Here is a 23,101-nt window from a genome sequence, read left to right as displayed (position 1 = left end):
CTTTTGTTTTTGAATCTTAAGGAGGAACCCCTGGAGGAGAACAAGTACTAATGCAAGATGCCATTAAACGCATATGGTTATATGTGTGGCAGCCATTTTAGAATGGTAAAAGACACATTATCAAAAACAAACAGGGAGGGTAGGGTCAAAGGGAAAGGTTTAAAGACCTACTACTGGTTCACTTCCCCAGCAACATCATATGAATAACAAACAAGAACCTAGGAGGTCTATAGGCCAAACAACTTGCTGGTGAAACTGGCAAGTCTATCGATATGTCAGTTGGTGCTACAGTCACCATGTAACAGTGTCTAAAGAATAAGAAGAGAGCGAGAGACACGTGTGAAAAAAAAAAAAAAGGAGAGAGTAGTGATATCTAAGACTATTAGAAAACTGGTCAAATCAAATCCAGTACACATTATTTGAGCATACAACCTGTACCTACAGTTATATACACATCCTCCTGGTCAGTGGACGCTCAACGTGATCCAACATGACAGGGGATTGGACCTCACCTCACCTGGACCGTGCTCAGGTATACGAGGCCCGCACTCAGTCGGTGCCACCAAACTCGCCTGAGGCTTGGGGGAGGCCGTCCAGGTGAGGTGAGGTCCAGTCCCCTGTCATGTTGGATCACGTTGAGCGTCCACTGACAAGGAGGATGTGTATATAACTGTAGGTACAGGTTGTATCGTTCCTACTTATACCCTTTTTTCACCGATTTGATAGATGTATTATTGATTTCACGTACATATAAAAAGGTAGCAACTTTCTTTAGAGCAGTGGCCCTGATGAAAGCCAAGGGACTAGTTGCCCGGTAGGCAGAAACATGTTAGCCCGAATTGAGACAGTCATTTGTTCCATACTGTCGTTTGCGCTGTTCCTATTTTTTAATTAGGGGATGTGCCTAGTTCCCATTAAAGTGTTTGTTTAGACATATCACCCTATTTTAGACTCACTACTTTATTGTATGTTGCACTGTATTTTCACCACTCTTCACGAACCATCATAATCAGACCAACAAATGGAGGCTCATTTCACTGTAGACCGCATCCAGTACTTACTACGACTGTGTGGCATGAGGTCTAGATGATCGAAGGACCCGCCAGGTCACAGTGTGGACGGCCAAATGATAGGACTGATCACCTGTCATGTTTGATGGTTATCCACAAATAATGTGTACTGGATTTGGTTTGACCAGTTTTCTAATAGAGTCTTAGACATCACTACTCAATCTCGCTCTTTTTTTTCCTCACAAGTGTCTCTCGCTCTCTTCTTATTCTTTAGACACTGTTACATGGTGACTGTAGCACCAACTGACATATCGATAGACTTGCCAGTTTCGCCAGCAAGTTGCTTGGCCTATAGACCTCCTAGGTTCTTGTTTGTTATTCAAAAGACACATTATAACATTGATCACTGCCCATATTGCGGCAGGAGGCACAATGTGCAAGGAAGCCCTGGGGGTAAGGGAGGGGTCGAAAGTAGTGAGTAAGGGGCTTACTCAAAGCCTACACTATTATCTCTTTCTAGAATTGCTACAATGTATATTGGTGCTGCTCACACCGGTCCTAGATGTACGCAACTCAGGGCCCACTTCTACCACAATGTACGGGGCTGTTATGCAATACCGGCCTATTGGAGGGAAATCCTGGGGATTATAAAAGAGATCATGGTGAGTGCACTTCCACAGGTGCCACCACAGTGTTTATGAGTCCGGTGCCTAGACACAAAGTTAGGAGGGTTCATAGAATTGGTCTTGATAGTGGCCAAGAGAAACATTTAATGAACTGGAAGGATTGCACTGCTCCTGGTGTAGGAAAATGGTTGAGGGATATGACCAAATGGACACAGGCTGAGATCTTGACAATATTGGCTCTTAATAAAAGTGGAGTCAGTAGAATCAGCCTTTATACTGACTTATTGGTCAAGAAGCGGAGGGAAAAGTGAAGTTTCTAGGTAAGAGTCCATGTCAAGAGTACCCAGCTGTTAAGGGTGCATCTAATGTGAATACGGAAGCCACTCTAGAGTTACAACAGCCACACAAACATGCTTGGCTCTATGGCATACTTGCAGTGCAGTTGTAAACTGCTCGTGGAATTGATCAAGGCAAATTGAAAGGCACTACGGTACAAATTAAAGGTGACAGTTCTAGAGTGGTGCAGTCCCTGTCCTGAACCATGTTTTTTTTATCTTCTGGAGCGAAGTTTGGAATTATAAAAGATTTTTCTTTTTAAGTTTCCTTTTAATTTTACAGCAGACTACAAAAACAGCTAAACTTCAAAGCGCAGGCATTCAAATGTATTTAAAACAAGAAGCATGGCAATTCTTTATGAAAACAAGTTCGAGCATTTTTTTTAACTGACAAAAAAATTATTTGGTGAAAAAATAAATTAATGCAGTCCACTACACGTATATGGCAAAACCACTTTGAAAACTACTGCCTCTAAGCAAAGGCAAGAGAGGCACCTGTGAATAAGGAGGCACATTTCAAGTAAATGACAAGTTGTACCTCCAGATGGTGTGGGCCTGTACACAGAACAGAATGAAAAATTATATTGATTCATAGTAGAATTTTTAGTAAAAGAGTACTAACACAACCCACTCTCTAATAAAATCACAAATAGTTTGTATCATAAAAGCAAATGCATTGTACTTAGGGCTCCCGGTTTTATGGTAATTTCTTTTTTTACATTTATGTCTCTTTATCCATATTTATTTTTGTGCCATTTTATTGGTAGTTATCCATATTTATTTTATGCTTTGAATATAAATGGAGTTGTTAAATGGTATATTTCCACATTTATGTAACGGATAAACATGCACTCCTACTTTGATGCCTATTGTGTTTTAGCAAATTAAGTAGCAAGTTAAGCAGCCAAATATAACGAAACACTACACGCACAGAAAAATATTAGCATTATATAAAATCTGCTTAGTAGTGGGTCTGGTTTTCATGAAGGACAACAAGTAGTGTTACTCACAAGTAGCACAATCATCAGTATTTTTTACGCTTCAAAAAATAAATAGACAAGAAATGTTTATTTTCGGTCTGTATTTATCTGCAAAAAGCATTAACAATTGAACATTAGAAGCCTTAATAGTAATCCCTGTTTTATTAGTATGAATATGCTACAGTGACTGGGTTAATAGACAAAGGCATGAGTTTTGCAACTTTGAACATTTCAGAGATTGTTATGATTTCATTACCTGTAATGCAGAATTCATAAAGCAGGTGTTTCCCAGGTTGCTGAGTCCACACTGTCCTGGTCGTGTCAGCAAATCAGATTCTCTAAAAGCGTAGTTGTTAAAAGAGGATCCACAAGTCCTATAAGATAACAAAACCATAGAAATGGGTAACCTGCTCTTAAGCACCCCAGTGGCTTTCAATGTGCTTCATGATTAGCCATTTAAATTGAATCAGATGTGTTTTATTGGTAAGAAACAGCAAGGATGTTTACATTTGGATACACTCATCACTTGAAGAATATTAACTAGAGGATGTGAGGGGTTTGAGTACTAGGCAACGTTCAGAAACATTATCACTTGCGGGTTACTGGGACCCCATTTCTAGAAGAAAGGTGGCCTTCAGTAAATCACACATTTGTAAGGCAATCCTCTGGCATCTGGCCAGCTCGACAATAGAAAGGATATCTAATGGCCTTACTGTAGAAGTTTAGGATTTTCCTCAACTTACTACAGAATAAGGTGCTTTTAAGTGTCGAAGTGGGGTAGTTTCTTGCATGAAACTGGATTATAACTCAAGTGCAATTTAATTGGTAAATGGTGCACTTGATATAATGTTGGAGACATGAGCTCCTATTTCTTCACTTCTGATAACAGTCTTGCCGCTAAGTTGTGTACAAGATGTAGGCACTGCAGGTCTCACTCCTTAGTTCCCAAACAAAGAACTTAGGATTTGGGAGGAAGAGCTGAGGCTATCTTTTAATAGGAAGTTGGATGGTGTTTAGTTTACACCATAATAGCGCTGTGCAATGCAGCCATTTAATGAACAATCCATAATATGTTATCACAGAAAACTAAAATATTGGCGCTACAAAAATGCAGGAAACTGTCCACCTGTATAGCAAAAAGAATAAAAATATTTTCTCCTGCAACTTTTATTAGCCAAGGGGCATAGTGGACACACTGGGTTAGTAATATCTCCACCACAAGGGATAGGCCACCCACAATTTCCTACACAAGCCCAATCTGTAGGACACTTCTCTACCTCTCTTCCAGGTGACATATGAAGGCAAATTAAGGTATTGTCTTTGCAGCCGAATCCCCAAACATATAGCCATTTATGCTGGGGACTTCCGCTGAGCACTCTGGAGTCCAGGGCAGTCGGTAAGCCATCAAAGCACTCCCCTGTTAGGCACTACAGTAAATTTAGATTATTGGTAGTGTTGCACCATGTATAATGATACTTGGTAATTGTGAATATCCTTGGCATGATGCTACTCTCATACAATGCATCCCCAGCACATTGGTAGTAATACTTCGCACCTTGTTGGCATCCACAGCTTTATACCACACCTCTGGTAAAAAATCTGGTTCTAGCAAAATGGTGAAAATTCCTGGCATACTATTAACATCCATTGTATTAGTGTGGCTATCGCTGGAATAATGCTGTCTTGACAGAATGGTGGTCAGTCTTGATATATTGTGCGCAACAGTAGTTCGGTGGTGTCTACCCCATTGCATAATGGTGGTTTAGGTAGTTTGGAAGTCTTTTTTGGCCAACTGTGGACATCCATTATGCCAATCCTGGCATAATGGTAACACCTTGTAACACTGTGGACATCCATGACAAAATGGGGGTTCTGGCAGCACTGAAATGTTCTTGACCAACTGTAAATAACTCCATCACACCCACAACTGCTGCACTTGCATGATGATGCCCACCAAGGAAGAATTCTAGCACTGACTTTATGGTGGTAATTTTGAACATATTCTGGGCAGTCAAAGTAAGATGGAGCCAAGGATCAAATGTAACTGGAAAGAAGTCAATTTAATTGTTTCAGTTAATTAAAATTATAACAATTTCGGAATAAAATATAAATATTATAATTCATAGCATCATAATAAAATATGCCGATCACTGCTAACACAAACTGTCCTAAGAACTAGACTAGTCGTTAAAATAGTGCCACATATATGCCTGGTTTATGAAAATAGCCAATACTGTGGCCAGCCTGCAGCTTCACTTAGTAAGAGAATTGAGCTATATTTGTACAAATATGCAGGAGTAGGGAGAACATTTTGTTCAGGCTGGTGTTCAACTGTCCCACTTTACATTGGTAGATATAAGTGCAAAACTATTGCAATGTTTGTGCAAATTCGTAATACCGAATGCAAGCTTGAGATCAGCATGTACATTCGATTCGATCATAGCTAATACAGTTTTGGTCATAAAATTAATCAACGCAGAGATCGTCCCCCATAGGGAAGTCTGTCTTGCAGGTGTGCCTCTTTATCCTGAGTTGTCGATTGGGACCATGGTGAAGAATTTAACAAATTTACAGTTTAACTGCGGGTCCCCTGGATTGAGGCACGCTATTATTGATTCTCTGAATGTAAGGATACCTCTGCCATTAAAGCTTCTTGTTAGCTATTGCGAGCGTAGCTAGTGAAGTTTTTGACAGATGCACATCCAGTGGATGAAATCCTCGTTTTCCCCTTTAGAGTCTGCATGATATGGGATCAGTGTATTTCCCCGGATGATTTTGCTAAGGCAGGTACACTACCAGTATGCAGGAACATAAGTCGGCGTTTTGTATGTGGACTCTTTCTTGGCGGTTTCCATTCCCGCTGTACCGCCTACACTGTTGCCTGCACGGGTGGGGTGGGACCAGGTCCCCCAGCCCCTCCTCTCCTGCAGGACTCCTCCAAGAACCAGTCTTGCCTAACTCCCCCCCGCCCCTGTTTCCCCCCCCCCTCCCCGACCTGCAGCCGCAGCGACACTACATCCTCAGCCGTCCACACTCCCACACGGCCCACATAGGGTGCGCCATACACAGCTAGGACCCCAGATACACTATTGTACACGCATACACTAATCCAACAGTTGTTGAAGTGTTTCCCCCTCCCCCCCTTCTTTTAATTCCCAGTTATGTCTCTTGGGTGGCAAAGAGAATGTTTCTGCTGTACTCAAGATGATACTAGATTTCCCCTCCCCGTTTACTTTACACACAATGCCTGTTGATCACTGCCGGGAGCAAGAGACTGAAACCCAGCGACCCGTATGGCCATGTGGGATATAATCCTGCCTTTGACTGCTAATGTGCCAACCAGGGTACGCGACCCAAGACAATTGGTTGCTGGATTACATGACCACCTTGGTCCTTCTGCGGCGCTGCGGGCCACGAGCACTACGGCCCGAGACATTTCCTGGCACTGCCACTTACGGACTAATGCATCTCCCCTGGCTACTGTTTATTTTCACTCATGTATAATTGACATGTCAAAATGTGCTACTTGCTGGGTACCGTTTGTAGTAATTTTTTCTTTTTATGTCATTGTATGAATGCTTGCCTTCTTATCTGTGAAACTAAATAAAGTTTGGGACCATTGGTCTTAAAAAAAAAAAAAAGAACCAGTCTTGCCTAGTGATACTTTGCTCCACATCTTCAGCCACCTCAACGTCTTCTGGGTAGTCGAAGAAGTGTGACTTTCACCTCAAAATCACTCTCAATCTGACTGGATCTTATGTATTAACATGGAAGGCATTCCGCATTTTGTGCCTGCAAAAATGTATCAATCCTACAACGTGCCAAGAATAACTGTTACTGCCTTAGCTGCTCTACCTAGCCAAGTCAGGACTTAAGTTAACTTCTATAAAGTTACAACTTGCAGCTACTTCTGCATACAAACATATCTTTGATAAAACTATTATACAGGACATCTGTCAGAGGAGTTTCTAGAGGGCATTAAAAAAGTGTTTGGTACTGCAGGAAGACACACACATTCCAGGGACCTGAATGTAATAGTTGGCAAGGTACTACATTCTTCCTTCAAGCCTACACACAAGGCCTCTTCAGAGTATTTAAGGTGAAAGCACCTCTCCAAACAGGAGTCATCTCAGCACAATAGGGAAAGCTAAGCTTTATGCTGGAATTAACCTTATCTGTTATCTACAAAAATAAAGTAGTTATGAGAACACATTATACATTACTCTCTCAGATGATTTCAGGCACCACATAAATCTTTCAACATGGTTTGCCTCCAATTGAAAGACGGCCACAACCACTGCATTTTAGAAGAATTTGTAAGTTTACTAAGACTAACAGCACAAGAAAAATAAAATATTTGTTTGTCAGTTATGGGACGGTTAACAAAGATTTAGCCATTTCATGTTGGATAGTTTCTTACAGTCTTCTTTGTTATCAGTAACACTAACAAAACTATTTGGTAGGCCCCATCCCCATTGTGGAGATCTGCAAAGCATCCACTAGTAAGTTAAGTCAAACATTTATGGGAAAACAGTCTGGTAGGGCAGACTTCCTTTTCGGTCCAAGGAAGACCTGGTCTGGCAGGTCAGGCTGGACTGTTCCTATGAGGAATAGGGACAAGACTGATTTGCATAAGGCTGGGTCTGAACTGGGGTGGCGAAGTCAGCAGAAGAAAAAGGATGGATTCAACCCAGATCGAATAGTGACGGGGGTGGGGAGTGTAAGAAAGATATCAGCGCTCCGTCCATCATCTTATTGTGTTTGCAGGCAGACTTCATTGACAAATGTACTTGAGGAGAGAGCCACTTTCCTAGTTTTCCCTGCTTTCTTACAGGATAGGCTTGCTACTCCCTTATGTGCTTACGACCATGAAAGAGATCCTTGAGGAGACGGGAAGAATATGTTACTGCATGCTCCTGCCATCTAATGTTGGGTCTGTAAACTTACAACTTGTTTTTCTTGGACGAAGTCGTGAGAGTCACAAGGTACAGTGACTCCTCCCTTAGTTGGTAATGAGCATTTGTCGCACAGCATGTGAGCATAGAGATGGAGTACTAGATAGGACAATTTGATCACTATGCAAGAAGTTATATACAAAAAGCTTTAATATGTAAAGAAAAGAGTGTATATCAGCAACTCCAAGGAAGGCAGGTGGGCACATGTGAATCTTCAGCACTAAACGCTGCGAACAAATGCTTACAGGGTACATATTCCATTCAAAGCATGTGCAGGCGTAGATAATTATATTCTTCAAAGACTGTAAAACAGTGCTCCCTCAAGTGGCAGCTGGCAAAGGGATAAAGCACTGGAGTCAATGCTCCAAAAACAGTCTTGTTGGGGTGCTACAACATACACATAGTAATGCTTTGAAAATGTGTACGACATGGACAATGTAGATGCCTTACAAATGACTGCAATGGAAGTGTTCCCATTGTGAACAGACAAAGATTCCTGACCAATTCATCCATATAGCATACCCAAGGACGGTGGGAAGCTGGAGGTGAAGTTTTGGCATTTGGAGCATTGGTGAAGACGCTGGCACTGCAACAAATGTTTGGGCTGTTGACACTACTGTAGAGAGCGATGGGTGCTGGCCCACACCAACACTAGATATTCCAAGTGACCCTCTGCTTGAGACCATTGTGCTGATAAATCCAGCTGGTGCAGATGCATGTGCAAAAACAACAGTTGATGGACAGAATGCAGAACAATGTCATACATTCACCCCAGTACAGAGATCTGGGCCTACATCCATCGTTTTTTGCACTCCACTCCACACCACCCCAGTTCAGATATAGTCATATGCAAATCAGCCTAGACCCTGTGCCTCATGGGAACAGTCCAGCCCGAACTGCCAAGCTATGTCTTTCCAGTACCGGAATCAAGCATCCTAGGACCGGTTTCTGGCTATCAGCCGCCTTCAGCCAGGATAGCTTGACTCCAGTGGTGTGGAGAGCATGGGACCCACGTCTGAGCATACCCATCCCACTTGGGGTGACAAATGCAAAAACAACAGTTGATGAACGGAATGCAAAACAATGTCATACATTCACCCCAGTACAGAGATCTGGACCTAAATCCGTCGTTTTTTTGCACTCCACACCACCCCAGTTCAGACATGGCCATATGCAAGTCAGCCTTGACCCTGTGCCTCATGGGAACAGTCCAGCCTGAACTGCTAAGCCGTGTCTTGACATTGTTCTGCATTCTGTCCATCAACTGTTGTTTTTGCATTTGTCACCCTGAGTGGGATAGGGATGCTCAGACGTGAGTCCTATGCTCTCCACACCACTGGAGTCAAGCTATCCTGGCTGAAGACAGCTGATAGCCAGAAACCGGTCCTAGGATGCTTGATTCCGGTCCAGGAAAGACATGGCTTGGCAGTTCGGGCTGGACTGTTCCCATGAGGCACAGGGTCAAGGCGGATTTGCATATGGCCATGTCTGAACTGGGGTGGTGTGGAGTGCAAAAAAACCATGGATTTAGGCCCAGATCTCTGTACTGGGGTGAATGTATGGCATTGTTCTGCATTCTGTCCATCAGCTGTTTTTGCAAGCATGTGCAGTCTGGCAAGGGGGGGGGGGTATGGATATGGATATAGATATGGATTAGATCATCATTCCAAGGAGGTCCATAACTGATCTTTCTGTTTCCTGACCATTTGGCTGGAAAAGTGTTACTGAAATGTCTGCACCCTGGGCTGGCTGTGATATGCGGTGACAGCGGCTGTTTTGAGAACGGCCCCCAAGAAGGGCTTGAGCCAAAGGGGTTGGAGGTGGGACTTCGCAGCATTTATGGTGAACCCCAGTCTGTGGAGGAGAGATATTGGTGGCTTGGGTGTGAGCGAAACAAGACTGCTTACCTGCACTCTTAATCAGCCAATCGTCAAGGTATGGTAATAAGTGAATACCCCTCTTCTGAAATGCGTGGCTACCACCACTAGGCATTTGGTGAATACTTCGGGTGCTGTGGTGATACTGAATGGCAAAACTTTGAACTAATAATGTTGAGCACTTACCATAAAACGTAGGTAGCGGCGGTGAGTGGGAATGGACCAGATGGATCCTTATGAAGAAAGGGAGCGTGTCCAGAAGCCTGGGCGTTTACGGGCTTACACACGGTCAACTACTAGTGACCCTGGAAGCATATGCTAATGAATGTAAGGTGGGTCCACTTGATATGTGTTTATATTTTATATCCAACCTAGGTGTGACCTCTCTCATCTTATTGGGATTTTATAGGTCTCAGATGTGGCCTTGAGCATAACCTTAGGCATAGGCAGGAACTCAAGGGTGCAGTGGGTTTTGGATGATGTTTCGACCAGGAAGTCTTCATCATCTTTGACAACGTGCATATCAACTTTGTTATGTGGTTGCCCTCTGTATACCTTAGTGGTACATAGTGCTGTCATCAGGGAGGGAAGGCTTGGCTGGGCACAGATATGACTGATTTGCCCTGGGATCAATGTTGCAGTCATCTCACATATCATCTAGAGATTAAGGGGCATAGGACTGGTCGTAGGGATAAGTAGGGTGGAGTGGGCTGTCCTCCCCATAAAACAAGTGTAGTGAACCTCCTGTAAATATGGAGGTGAAGCATAAGGTAAAGGTGGTAGAGGAAGTGGTGGTGAAAGAGGAGGAGGTTGAGCATTGAAGGGGCTAGAGCTCGTCCTTGAGTTTAAGTTTGAGAGATGGAGGGGACTGCAAAGCAATCTGCTGCCCAAAAGTCGATTTCCTATTCTTTGGGAGAGTTTCCTGTGGCATCTTTGTGAAGATCTTCCCCTACCTAAGGATGCATAAACAGATGCCCTGGCAGGCATCTGACGCCTTCTACAGCCGTTGGAGCATGGGCTGCTTAAGATTCCTCAAAGTTGGTCATCAACAGCAATTTTCGGTGTCAAGGGAGCCTTCGGTGTTGAGGGTGATCATTGAGCCGATGTAGGATTGGACAATATAATGGATTTCAGTGCCAGTTTTAAAGGTCCTGCTGTAAGGGGCCTTAGCCTTGTGCAAGATCCTTGCGGCAGAGGAGGCAGGGTTGCCTTCTCCAAAGTCTTCATTCTGTGCCGACGATGGGCCGAAGGCAGTGGTGGCATGACAGGTTGTTGTTTAGGCTCTGGGATTGACATCCAACACCCTCTGGGGTAATGATTTGCCTCTACAAGTATCCGCTGTACAGGCACGGGTTGTATGTGGGAGCAGACCCTACTCACGGTCGAAGTCTTCTTCCATGGTTATGAAGCACAGAGGTCTTGGCTAGGGTTCTGAAGTTGGCTATAGTTATTGCACCAATTAATTTTAGTACATTATAAATGCTGGCCTCTTATTTCCTCTGAGTGTACCCAGAAAGCTAGCCCAGACTTCTTTGGGTGATGCAGCAGAGCAGCATCCGAACAAGGTGGCACTGGTACCAATAATAAGTCGTAGCATGTCCACTAGTCTTGCTGTATTCTAAGAGGCATTGAAAGTCTGCTCAGACTGTGTGTTCCTGTTCATTTAGGAAGAGTACTGATGCTGGAACACTCCAGTGCTGTACTGTGATAACTAATGAGTGGTTGGGCATTGCACGACTCAAATTATTGGATTGTGTGCATTCTATCCATAAGGTATTTGCAAGCAAACATTTCCCTGCTCCACGAGGTGGATTCTCTGGACACAAGGACAAAATCTGATCTAAAACTTCTTAAATAAACATGAACGCTTCCATCCTGTGTTAAAGGTAAACGCTTCCTTCATTACTGTGCCCTTGATCAACACTGGAAGGAGAAGGTTTCTGAACACGTTAGATGAAACTCAGCACAGTAATTACAGTAACTCACTGCATTTATTTTACTTTACAGAGTTTTATATAGCACGAACTTGACCCGAATCGGGTATCAGAGCGCTTTACATAGTACCAGTTGCATTACATGAGGAGACATTCATGTTTGTGCCCTCGCATGAAACAGGCCTTGTGCGGGTCAGCCTGAGAACTGCCTGAATCGGATGAGGCAGTACTTGAATCTAGTCATCAAGTGCATACATGGAAGAGAGTGGTAGTATTTTGAATATTTAGTACCCGCCACAGAACTAAAAGAATGCTCTTATGTGAAGGACTTTAAAGGGCAACAAACTAATAGGCAAAAAATGAAGTGCACAGAAATTATATGGAGCTGGGAAAATGCACTACAACAAACTTTTTAAATGACCGATTTCTTTTTGAAAGAGCTTTTGTCTAGTCCTATCTGCAACTGCAGTAAATAACAAACCATTGGGAAGGAAGGGAGTTATATAAGAAAATAGTATCTAAAAAGCTACTAAAAAAGACAATAATTAAAACAAGAAAAATAAGCAGATAAGACGGTTAGACGAATCCGAGCACATAAGATTCTGTCAAAGAAGCATTCGTTTTCTTACCCCCGGACACCACCAGAACCGCTGTTACCTCCACAGGAGCTGCTATCACCATTAGTAATGGTAGATGAGGAAGGGGAGTAAAAACTTGTAGTGGTTTTTGAAGATATAGTACAATTTCTGCTGGTTGCTGTGCTTGGTCTGTGAAAGATACAAGTAGAATATCATGGATGACACTACTTACTACAGAGAGAGCCAATATAAACAATTTGAATGTAGTTTCATAGTTCTAAAAAACATTTGAGGCTTTTTTTTTATTATAGTATGATTAGTACGATATGTAGAAAAAAATATCCAGAAAAAAAGGAAACCTATCCAAGTGCTCCTATTTCAGATTCTATTATTTTATATTTTAACATGAGCCACTTCTGAAAACAAGCATTGAAAAAACTATTGGTCTCACATTTGTTTGAGTTCGAGCTGGAGCTATTGGGATTGTAAATGGCAATGACTTTTACCTGTGTGTTAAGGAATGTATTAATGTACGTACGTATGTATGTATGTGGTATGTAGTGGAATTATGTGTGTTGGATTCGATTAGTTAGTTGTGTGAATGTGTGGCATGGAATTGTGTGGATTGGCTTTGTGTAGTGGAATTATGTGGAATATTATTTTGTGTTGTGAAGTGGTATTTAATTATATGTGTGCTGTTGAATCTTGTGACACAATGTGAAATTGTGTGGTGTGGATCAAATGTATGCGGTGTGTTGGGTAATTGAGTTGAGTTGTATTATGTGGTTTGGTGTTGAATTATGTGGTATGGATTGCAAATGTTTGGAGTTAAATTGGGTGGTGTGGAACTGTGTGGATAGCGCTATATAAATGCCAACACACGCTATATAAATGCCAACCTGTTAGGTGAAGAAAAATAAGAAACATCGGAGTTAATCTTCAGGGTTGGATGTTAAAAAAAAACAGAAAGAGTTAGAGCTATTGGTGTTGTAAATGTAAATGTCTGACTTCTATGTTATGGATTGAAGAGGATGTATGTGGTAAAGTGGAATTAGGTGGGTTGGATTGGAATTGTCAGTAGTTGCATTGTGTGGCATGGAATTGTGAGATGTAGAGTGGATTTTGGTCGTCAAATTACGTGGCATGGTGTGCAGTTGTATTGAAGAACAAGTTACTTACCTTCGGTAACGCTTTTTCCGGTGGATACATTGTCTGCCTGTGGAATCCTTAACCTTTGAACTACCCCTGCACCAGCATTCCAGGGAAACATTTTCATCTCTCTTGCACGTCGACGAGGAAGTCACAATAGCACGGCTCCACTCACGATTCTGTATGACGTTACTGGAGCCATAAGAAGACCTCGTCGGCGTGCGGACATCAGTTCCACCCATTTTTCCGTACCTTTGAGGTGAATGGGTGGACCGACAACATATTGCAAGTATACACAGTATACAATATTTACTCAAATATGCCCAGTATATAAATGAAATAAGAAGGAAAATCTTAAACTAAGACATTTTCTAAAAACAATCATCTCAGCAAGGCAAACATAGAAATCGAAAAATGTCCAGCATAAAAACCTTTTCGGTATACGTAGGTAGACAACGGGAGGAGGGTGGGTTAGTGAGGAATCCGCCAGAAAAAGCTTTACTGAAGGTAAGTAACTTGTTCTTCTGATGGATACCTCTGCCTGTGGATTACTCACCTTTTGAATTGAATCCCCAAGCAGCCCAGCTCCTGGCGAAGGGTGTCCGCCTACTCATACCAAAAAGTCCTGCAGCACAGAACGTGCAAATTGGCCGTCCCTCCTCACCTCTGAATTCAAGCAATAATGCTTCGCGAAAGTGTGGCGGAATGCCAATGTTGCCGCCATACAGATGTCCACAACAGGGACACCTCTAGCAAAAGCTGAAGTTGAAGACTTTGCTCTAGTTGAATGAGCTCAAATACCTTCAGGCGGCTCCTTTTTGGCCAAGTTGTAGCAGTTCTTGATGCACAAGATTATCCACCAGGAAATAGTTCTCTTATGGACAGCTTTGCCCTTAATTTGTCCCACGTAACCAACAAAGAGCTGGTCGCCCAGCCTCAAGTTCTTGGTTCTGTACAAGTAGAAGCTGACAGCCCTTCTAGGTTCAAGGCAGTGAAGTCTCTCCTCCTCCTTGGAAGGGTGAGGATAAAAGGTAGGCAAGTTGGTAGACTGCTCCAGATGAAAAGGTGTAACCATTTTAAGCAGGAAAGCAGATCTAATCCTAAGATCCAACTTGTCTGCATGGATGGTTGTAAAAAGAGGCTTAGAACTAAGCGCCTGAAGCTCACTTACCCTCCTGGCAAAGGTAGTAGCAACCAGAAAAATAGTTTTGAAAGTGAGAAGCGTAAATGGGCAACTATGAAGAGACTCAAAAGGGGAACCCATCAGGAAAGTAAGAACTAAATTCAAGTCCCACAGAGGTAAAATGAAGGGAGTAGGAGGAAATGTATTAATGAGGCCCTTAATGAAACTCATAACTAAAGGGGACTTGAACGACGAAGGTAGTATGGCAAACAAAGCTAGGCCAACAAAGCAGCCAAGTAACCTTTAACAGTAGCCACAGTACGACCATGCTGGGATAGGAAAAGTGAAAAACTAAGCACATCAGATAAATGGGCCTTTAAAGGATCCATTGACCTCTCTCCACACCATTTCACCAATCTGGCCTATTTACAGGAGTAAACAAATTTGGTGGAGTGTCTTCTGGCCAATAAAATAGCATCCACCACATCCCGTGGGCGAGAGAAAGCACTCCGGTTGCCTCGTTCAATCTCCAGGCATGAAGGTGCAGGCTCAGAAGGTGGGGGTGAAGACCCTGTGACTGCAAGAGGAGGTCAACCTTGAGAGGGAGACAGAGCGAGGGTGCGATGAGAGGTGAAGGAGGTCTGTGTATCACACCCTTCTTGGCCAATCTGGGGCCATCAATATGACTTGGGCCTGGTCTTGGTAAATATTCCTCAGAATTCAAGGAATCAAGGTTATGGGAGGAAATGCGCAGAGGAGTTGCGAGCCCCAATCCAACTGAAATGGATCCAACGCTTCCCACATCAGATACTGGAGAACGACAGGCAGTGCACGTTCTCGTGAGTGGCAAAAAGGTCCAACCAAGGAAACCCCCACATCCTGAAGACGTGATGGACCACCCGAGGATGAAGACGCCACCTGTGATCGGCCGAGAATTGCAGACAGACTGTCCGCAAGAACATTCAGTACTCTCTGAAGACACAATATGACCCTACTCCTCCCTGTTTGTTGATGTACAACATCGTGGTAGTGTTGTCTGTGAGGACCACAACCCACTGACCCCAAAGGGAGGGAAGAAAGGCCTTGAGTACCAAACGTATTGCCCGCAAATCCAGAAGATTGATGTGAAGCAGTCTCTCCTCTAGACCAAAAGCCCTTGATCTCCAGATCCCCCAGATGAGTACCCCACCCTAGAGTGGAGGCATCCGTTATTAATGTGACCACTAGAGATGAAGGTTGAAATGGCTTCCCTTGAGACAGGTTGCCTGAAACACTCCACCATAACAGATCCGCTGCAGTGTCCCTGAGGATTCTGACCACCTCCCTGAGATCTCAGTTGTGTTGAAACCACTGCCTGAGGAGGTACCACAGGAGGGCCCTCATATGCCAGCGTGCATGGTTTACCAACAGTATGCAGGAAGCAAACAGACTGAGCAGGCGCAAAACTTTCATGAATGGAACTTCTGCTCCTCCTTGAAAAAACAGAATCATGGCCTGGATGTCTAAAATCCTCTGGAGGTGTATAGGCTCGATTCACAGTTGTGTCCAGTACTGCCCCTATGAACAGGTTGCTCTGAGAGGGCACTGGGTGAGATTTGGGTACATTTATCGAAAAACCCAAGTCGAACAGGCGAGTCATTAACTGCAGATGATGCAGCACCAACTCTGGAGACTTCGCCTTGAGCAGCCAGTCGTCCAGATATGGGAATACCGTGATCCCCGACCTTCTGAGATGAGCTGCAACCATCACCATCACCTTTGTGAAGGCTTGTGGTGCAGAAGTAAGCCTAAATGGCAGAAACGCTAACTGGTGGTGTTGGGATCCCACCGTAAAACAGAGATACTTCCAATGCGCCTTCAGAATGGGAATATGGAAAGACTCATCCTTGAAATCGATGGACACCATCGAGTCTTCCTGGTGAAGCGCCAGAAGAGCTTGAACTGGGGTCAACATCTTGAAATTCTCCTGCTGGAGGTAAAAATTCAGGACCTGAGGTCTAGGATCGGCCTCAACCAAAAGTCCTTTTTGTGTATCAGGAAATACCGGGAGTAGCATCCCTGACCCTGTTCCTGATTCGGAACCACCTCTATTGCACCTTTCTGAAGCAAGGTAAGAACCTCCTGTTGCAGGAGCAACAGATGATCCTCCGAACACCAGCCCTAGCAAAGAGAGTAAGGAGGGGGAAATTCCTGGAAAGGAAGGGCATACACATTTTCTACAAGATTCAAAACCCAAAGAACTGATTTAACAGATTTCCAATTTTGTAGAAAATGGGACACCCGGCCTCCTACGGGACCAACATGTTACAAGATGGAGGATCTAGAGTGTCTTCTCTGCAGAATCAGTGGGGTGGAGGAGAGGGGGGGGGGGTAACAGGAGAGCTGGAGGAGGAAGAGGACTGTTGCAGAGAGGCCCCGCAGACAGCCTCTTCCCTTGCCTCTGTAAGACTTGAAGACTTGTACAGTGGGTTCTGCTCCTGCGGACACCCTCAAAAGGAAGTCTCATTTCCAAACCCACAAAATCTTCTACATCCATAGCCCCCAGGCTGGGACTGTAGGCCTAAGAACCTCAGGCGGCCCGGCTATCTTTGAAGCGTTGTAGAGCAGAATGTGCCTTTGCCCCAAAGAGCATGGATCCATCAAAAGGCAGATCAAGCAGAGCGGTCTGCACATCTGGAGAAAAAACAGAAAATCTCAACCAGGTGTGCCGCTTTGTAGCCACCGAGGAGCCAAACACTGGCGAATGAGTCTGCCGTATCCAGGCCCGACTGAATCACCTGATGGGCTGCCACTTGTGTATCAGCCAACTCCTCCAGAAAAATGACCTTGAATGTCAGACAGTTTAGGAGCCATCTCTTTGGCCAAAGCATGAAAATACTTTCCCAACAACCATGTAGCGTTTGTTGATTTTAAGGCCATATTTGCTGAGCAGAAAACCTTTTTGGCTGATTGTTCAAGCTTTTTTGAGTCCATGTCCCTGTCCCCCGGGGTGGCGAGGAAGGATCCCGCCGACTGTTTGGAAGAAAATGAAGCTTGAACCACTATGCTCTCTAGTGAAGGATGGGAGGTCAGAAAAGCTGGATCCCCGGGAGCTGTCTTATAGCATCTTGCCACTGCTCTCGAAACCGTCAGAGCAGACATAGGCTTCTGCCACACTTCCAGAACTGGCTCAGTTAAAGCCTCATTGAATGGTAGAAAAGGCTCAACAACTGAAGAAGGAGAGTGCAAGACTTCAGTCAAGATATTAGACCTGACCTCAGCTGTGACAATTGCAAGTTCAACATGTCAGCTGTCTTTCTGATTACAGTATGATAAGGAGCCACATCCTGAGAAAGCATTGTTTTTGGGGAAGAAAGCTCCCACTCAGGGGAAGTGTCCAACCCACTGGCCTCCTGAAGGCCTTCAAAGTCATCTAAAGAGTCAAGAATGTCCCCTTCTGCTTGATCCTGCTGTCCCCGTTACTACTCTTCTTCCAGCAGCCTCTGGGACTCCCTCCTGTAATGCATCTTCTAGATCGGCGGCGGTGCCACGTGCGGCACCGAAGGACATCCATCAGTGGCAGTCAGCGTCGCCGCTCAAAGCCGGGAAGGCATCGGCCCAAAACCAGACTGTGCTGGAGACTGTGAAACCAGCCTCAAGAATCTCGGCACCGGGAGATGCCATGAAGGTGCCATGGGCATAAAGGGCACGAAAGGTGCCTGGGCATATTGCTGGGAGATGCCCAAATTGAAAGCAAGCAGACCCATGAGGCCAGCCGACGCACCGTATGGGTTCCCCGCTTTGGCAAACATGCCAAACATCGCATTTAGAAAATGAGTGGGATCCACACCCGGACCAGGAAAGGGTGGAGAAGGATCCAGAAATGGCCTGGTCTGGATCCGACAGACTACATAGTGGCAGTGGCATCTGGGACACCGGAGCAGGCGAAGCCAGAGGAGCACAAGAAGACTCCCTGGGCACCGGCGAATCTTGGGGCCAGAGAATGGACAGGAGTCACCTGCGGAGAAGGCGAGATGCCGTCTTTACCAGGACAACGCTGAACAGGAGAAGCCGACCTCTAAGACTTGCCTTTCGATCACAGACATCGGATCCATGACAACAACTCTTTTTGTGCTTCTTAGACAACCTCGAGTTGTGCGGGGTAGACTTGGATCATTCAAGGCCTCTCTTCTCCTTTCTTGCCCAGGTCATGAATAGCTTTGCTTTTCGCTCTTTAAGTGCCTTCGGATTCATTTTCCGACAAGATGAACATCCTTGGACGTCGTGACCTGATGACAGACATCAAAGGCAATCTTTGTGGGGGTCCGTTATGGACATCTGACCCACACACTCCCTACAGGTCTTGAACCCAGACTTCTTTTGTGCAGCCGTAGCACAGTTACAAAGAAATAGGTAACTATAACAAGGTTATATCCAAAGGAAAAGGAGTGCACCAGAAAAACCGTTACTCGTCCACGGCACAGAAAAAAAAGGAACGGTGAACGCACGCGGGCTAGGTCTTCTTATGGCTCCAGTGACGTCATACGGAGCCGCAAGTGGAGCCGTGCTATTGGGACGTCCTCATCGCCGTGGGAGAGCTATGAAAAAGTTTCCGTGGAATGCTGGTGCAGGGGTAATTCAAAAGGGGAGGAATCCACAGGCAGATGCATCCTTCAGAATTACTTTATACTGTTACAATATATAACCATAAAAGTATACATGTATACAAGAGACCACCCAGTTAAAATGCAGAATAAAAACACAGTTAAGAATAAATAATTGCTATTTTAGGCTCCCTAGATACAACAACAAAGTATATCAAGTTCTTAGAAATCTGGACAAAATCTGGTATAAAAAGCTAATAGAACAAACTTTGATAAAAATGCGTTATATGCCAACGCTATGTATGTAATAGATTCAATACAAATGTTTTTCTGTGTGGTTTATCGAAGATGACAAAATGTGTGGAAAAGTGGACTGTGTCGCTAAGTAACAGCATGTAATGACATAATGACGGTGCCTGTTCTCTTACATAAATAAAGTTTTTAAAAAAGTGTTATATGCAGAAGTGGTGGACAAGCAAAAACCTCAAAGCCTCGAGGGTCCGCCATACAAGTCCCGATCACTCTTATTGGATTCTCCTCATAGATGGCAGGAGGTGCTATATAACAAAAATCACCTTAGGAGTTACAACAATTAAAATATAAAAAATATAAAAAATGTTAACCACAGTGATTAAAGGTCTGGTCACCTTGTATAAAGCAAGTGTTAAACCAGAATCATGGGATTAATCAGCACAGGTCTGTATCAGATAATTGAGCAAGGGAACTTGGGACCAGGGCTACGTGTGAAGTATGCTGCACGGGGAACATGGCGGCCAAAAACTAACGGCTGCAGGCGGAGCCTCTGAGATGTGTGGCGCTCGCGTAGCAGCATGCTGATGATCAGCTAATCACCCGGAGCCTCGGAGCTATCGGAAGCCGAATGAAGTCTGATTTTTCCAGCGTTCGTGTTTTTTCTCTGTGAGCTACAGCCTCACCTCGCCGCCGCCCTTCTGCTTTATTTCTTTTGTGTTCGCTCTACGTCGCCTTGAGAAGAACGAAACATCGATGGTGAGCGAAATTCCCGTCGAGCCCGGGAGTGCAGTCGCAGAGCCGCTGAGCTGCCGGATACTGGACGCCGCGAAGGAGTGGAGGCGGCGGTCTCCTAGCGCCCTTAGGAGCTTTTTTCAACACAGCACTGCACTGGTAGCGGCGGTGGCTTCCGCATCTAGCAGAGGGAAAGTAGGAGAGGGAGAGGGAGAGGTATTCGGAGGGAGCAACGTTAGCAGTAAGAGCTCACTGCTACACCTTTGCTTGGTCTGTTCGGTTTGCTCCTCAAATTGTGATAAGGAGCACTCGGTCTCTGGTTCCGGAGAGGCAGACTGGGGGGTACCTAGGGGGGGTTTGGGGTGCCATCATACCACCAATAAACATAATAAAAGTATTTAGAGTGTATGGAGATTAGGGTAGAGTCTGAGTGGGAGACAGACCGCAGCCTGTCTAAAACCAAAACTGCCGCCTCCCCCAAAGCAGTAGTCAGGCGATATTCATTACGCAATAGAGCCCTGGCTAACCTCCCAGCCCAGTCTAAAATAAGGGCAGGACTCCCACCGATAGTGGAAGTCAAAGCTGGCATTAGACAGACAAGAGGAACCAACGAGCCACAGGATACACCGCAAGATACCCCAGGCAAGGGAAAGCGGAAAAATAAAAAACAAAAGAAAGCTGGTCTTTCTGCAAAAGTAACTCCATCTCTGAAATCCTACTACAAGATCTGTGGCAACACCTCTACTTCTACCTCAGTTTCCGCTTTGGCTCTTAAACAAGCTATGGCCACTAAGGGAGCCTCGGGCCCAGCTCCTCTTGCCCTTTCAGCTCCTGCTCCAAATTACACCAGTCCGGGTAGCGAGGTTAGGGAGGCAAGCGATTTGCCACCTCCCAGGAGCCCCCCAGAAATGTCTGGGTCTTCTATACAGGAGGGCTCAATTGAAGTTCATCCATCAGTGGAGCTCTCGAATAGCTTTTCTGCTCTTGATTTACAGGATCCACATATGGAGGGTACGCCAGATTCTCTTCTGGAAAAGAGAGTAGGGGAGGAAAACTCTGAAGAACCGATTTTAACGCATTCCACTCGAGTCTCGGATATTCCTTCTGAGATCCACTCCGATACTCCCGAAGCCCCGGCTACCCATCAAGACAACCCCAATATACCCCCTCCTCCCCAAGCTTCTTCGTCTGGGACGTTGGCTGATATCTTGTTAAATCTACGGGACGATATAGGTAGGAGATTCGATGACATTAGTCTCCGAAGTTGTAAATCTCCTACCAATCAAGAGTCTATTCAGGCCTCATGTGATCTTTTATCATCGAAGGTCGAGGAAATTTCGTGGAGAACCGATGTACTGGAAGCTGAGATACCGAAAATAAAGGAATCCACAGAGGCTTCTTCTCTCACGATGAATAAACTGTTACAGCAGAATCAGGAGTTATATGACGACATTGAGCGGCTGGAGAATCACTCTAGAAAAAACAATCTGAAATTACTGAATATTCCGGAGGATATCGAGGGAAGCGATCTTAAGAACTTTGTAGTTTCCCTTTTGAAGACTAACATCCTAAAGTCTTCGGGTGAAGACTGATCTGTCTGTGGACATTCAAAGGGTTCATCGCGACCCATAGAGAAGATCTCCTGCGAAAGCCCGCCCCAGGAAGATACTTGTTAATTTCTTGACTTATTCTCTTAAAGAGAAGATTCTATCTCTGGCCCTAAAAGCAGGTGAACTGAAATGTAACTCAACTTCCACCCCTTTCTCTTTTTCTGTCCGGTCAGATGTCTTCCATCCGACAGCCACAAGGCAGTGGGAGCTGGGCAAAAGGATGGCTATATTGAACCAGTTAGGCGCCAAGACCCAACTCAGATTTCCTGCATCTTTACGAATAATGTGGGATAACCATATGTACAACATGAGGCATCTGGAGGAGGTTGATTCTCTAATTGACAAGATTAGCACTGGTGGGGTTGCAGTGGGAGAAAATGAAAAAATAGTGTCCTCATACCCTGCTTTGGTATTACTGTATATGGCAGCTTGGGCCTCTGGATTTAGGAGGGAGAGAAGTGAGGCAGGACATCACGGGCACAAAGATAAAGGTTATCTCATGGAACGTTAACGGGTTGCGATTTAGCCGAAGACAGAGGCTGGTTATGAAATATCTTGAACAGTCGGCTGCACATGTGTTTCTTATACAGGAAACACATTTAAGCTACTCTGAGACTAGGGAAGTCTTCGGTAAATATAAATGGATAGAGCATTCTCTCTGCTCTCAACATACAACACATAATAAGGGGGTTGCTGTCCTGATAGGAAAGGGAGCTAATAGCACTATCAACTCTGTGTTAACAGATTGCTCTGGTAGGTGGATCTTGGTGCGGGCAACTTTGGGAGGGACCGAAGTCACTCTGGCATCCTATTATGGCCCTAACCTAGATGACCCCACTTGCCTTCTCAAGGTACAGGCCAACCTGATAGAGGTCCCAACTCCAATACTAATAGGGGGTGATTTCAATGTGCTTCTTAACCCCACATGTTGCAGGTCAAATCATAGTAGATATGCAGCAGCTCCACAAACTAGGCGAGCAATGATCAACATGATCCACGATCTTGGCCTGGTCGATGTTTGGGAAGCTAAAGTGGGATTGGGTTTGGGTTCACGTATTTTAGTAAAAAGCACGGCCACTCCTCGAGAATAGACTATATCCTCACTGACAGAGCAAGTTTAGAAAATGTGATAGACATCTCCATTCTTCCATCTGTCCTTTCGGATCATGCACCTATAACATTTGTATATATGGGAAGTACAGTTAAACCCCCTTCTCGGTGGACATTAAACAGAGGTATGCTGCAGGATCAGGAGTTAATTAGTAACATAAGGGAATCTACTGTTAGGTTTTTCCTAGACAATGTAGGGTCAACATCTCCTGACTATGTATGGGATGCCTTTAAGGCCTATATTCGA

General features: G+C 44.6%; 1 protein-coding gene across 1 annotated transcript in view; it reads right to left on the bottom strand.

Annotated features, from left to right (window-relative positions):
* Positions 1-23,101, bottom strand: part of USP4 (ubiquitin specific peptidase 4) — an 824,148-nt gene that overhangs the window by 549,283 nt on the left and 251,764 nt on the right. The window contains exons 7-8 of the mRNA XM_086938769.1: positions 12,347-12,484; positions 3,208-3,325 (exon numbers count right to left, since the gene is read on the bottom strand). Coding sequence (XP_086794895.1) covers positions 3,208-3,325; positions 12,347-12,484 — 256 coding nt within the window. The remainder of the gene's footprint in view (positions 1-3,207; positions 3,326-12,346; positions 12,485-23,101) is intronic.

Source organism: Lissotriton vulgaris, chromosome 9 (assembly GCF_964263255.1).
Source record: "Lissotriton vulgaris chromosome 9, aLisVul1.2, whole genome shotgun sequence".
Taxonomy (NCBI): domain Eukaryota; kingdom Metazoa; phylum Chordata; class Amphibia; order Caudata; family Salamandridae; genus Lissotriton; species Lissotriton vulgaris.
Note: the sequence above shows the minus strand (reverse complement) of the source record. Positions and strands in the feature narration are given on the sequence as shown.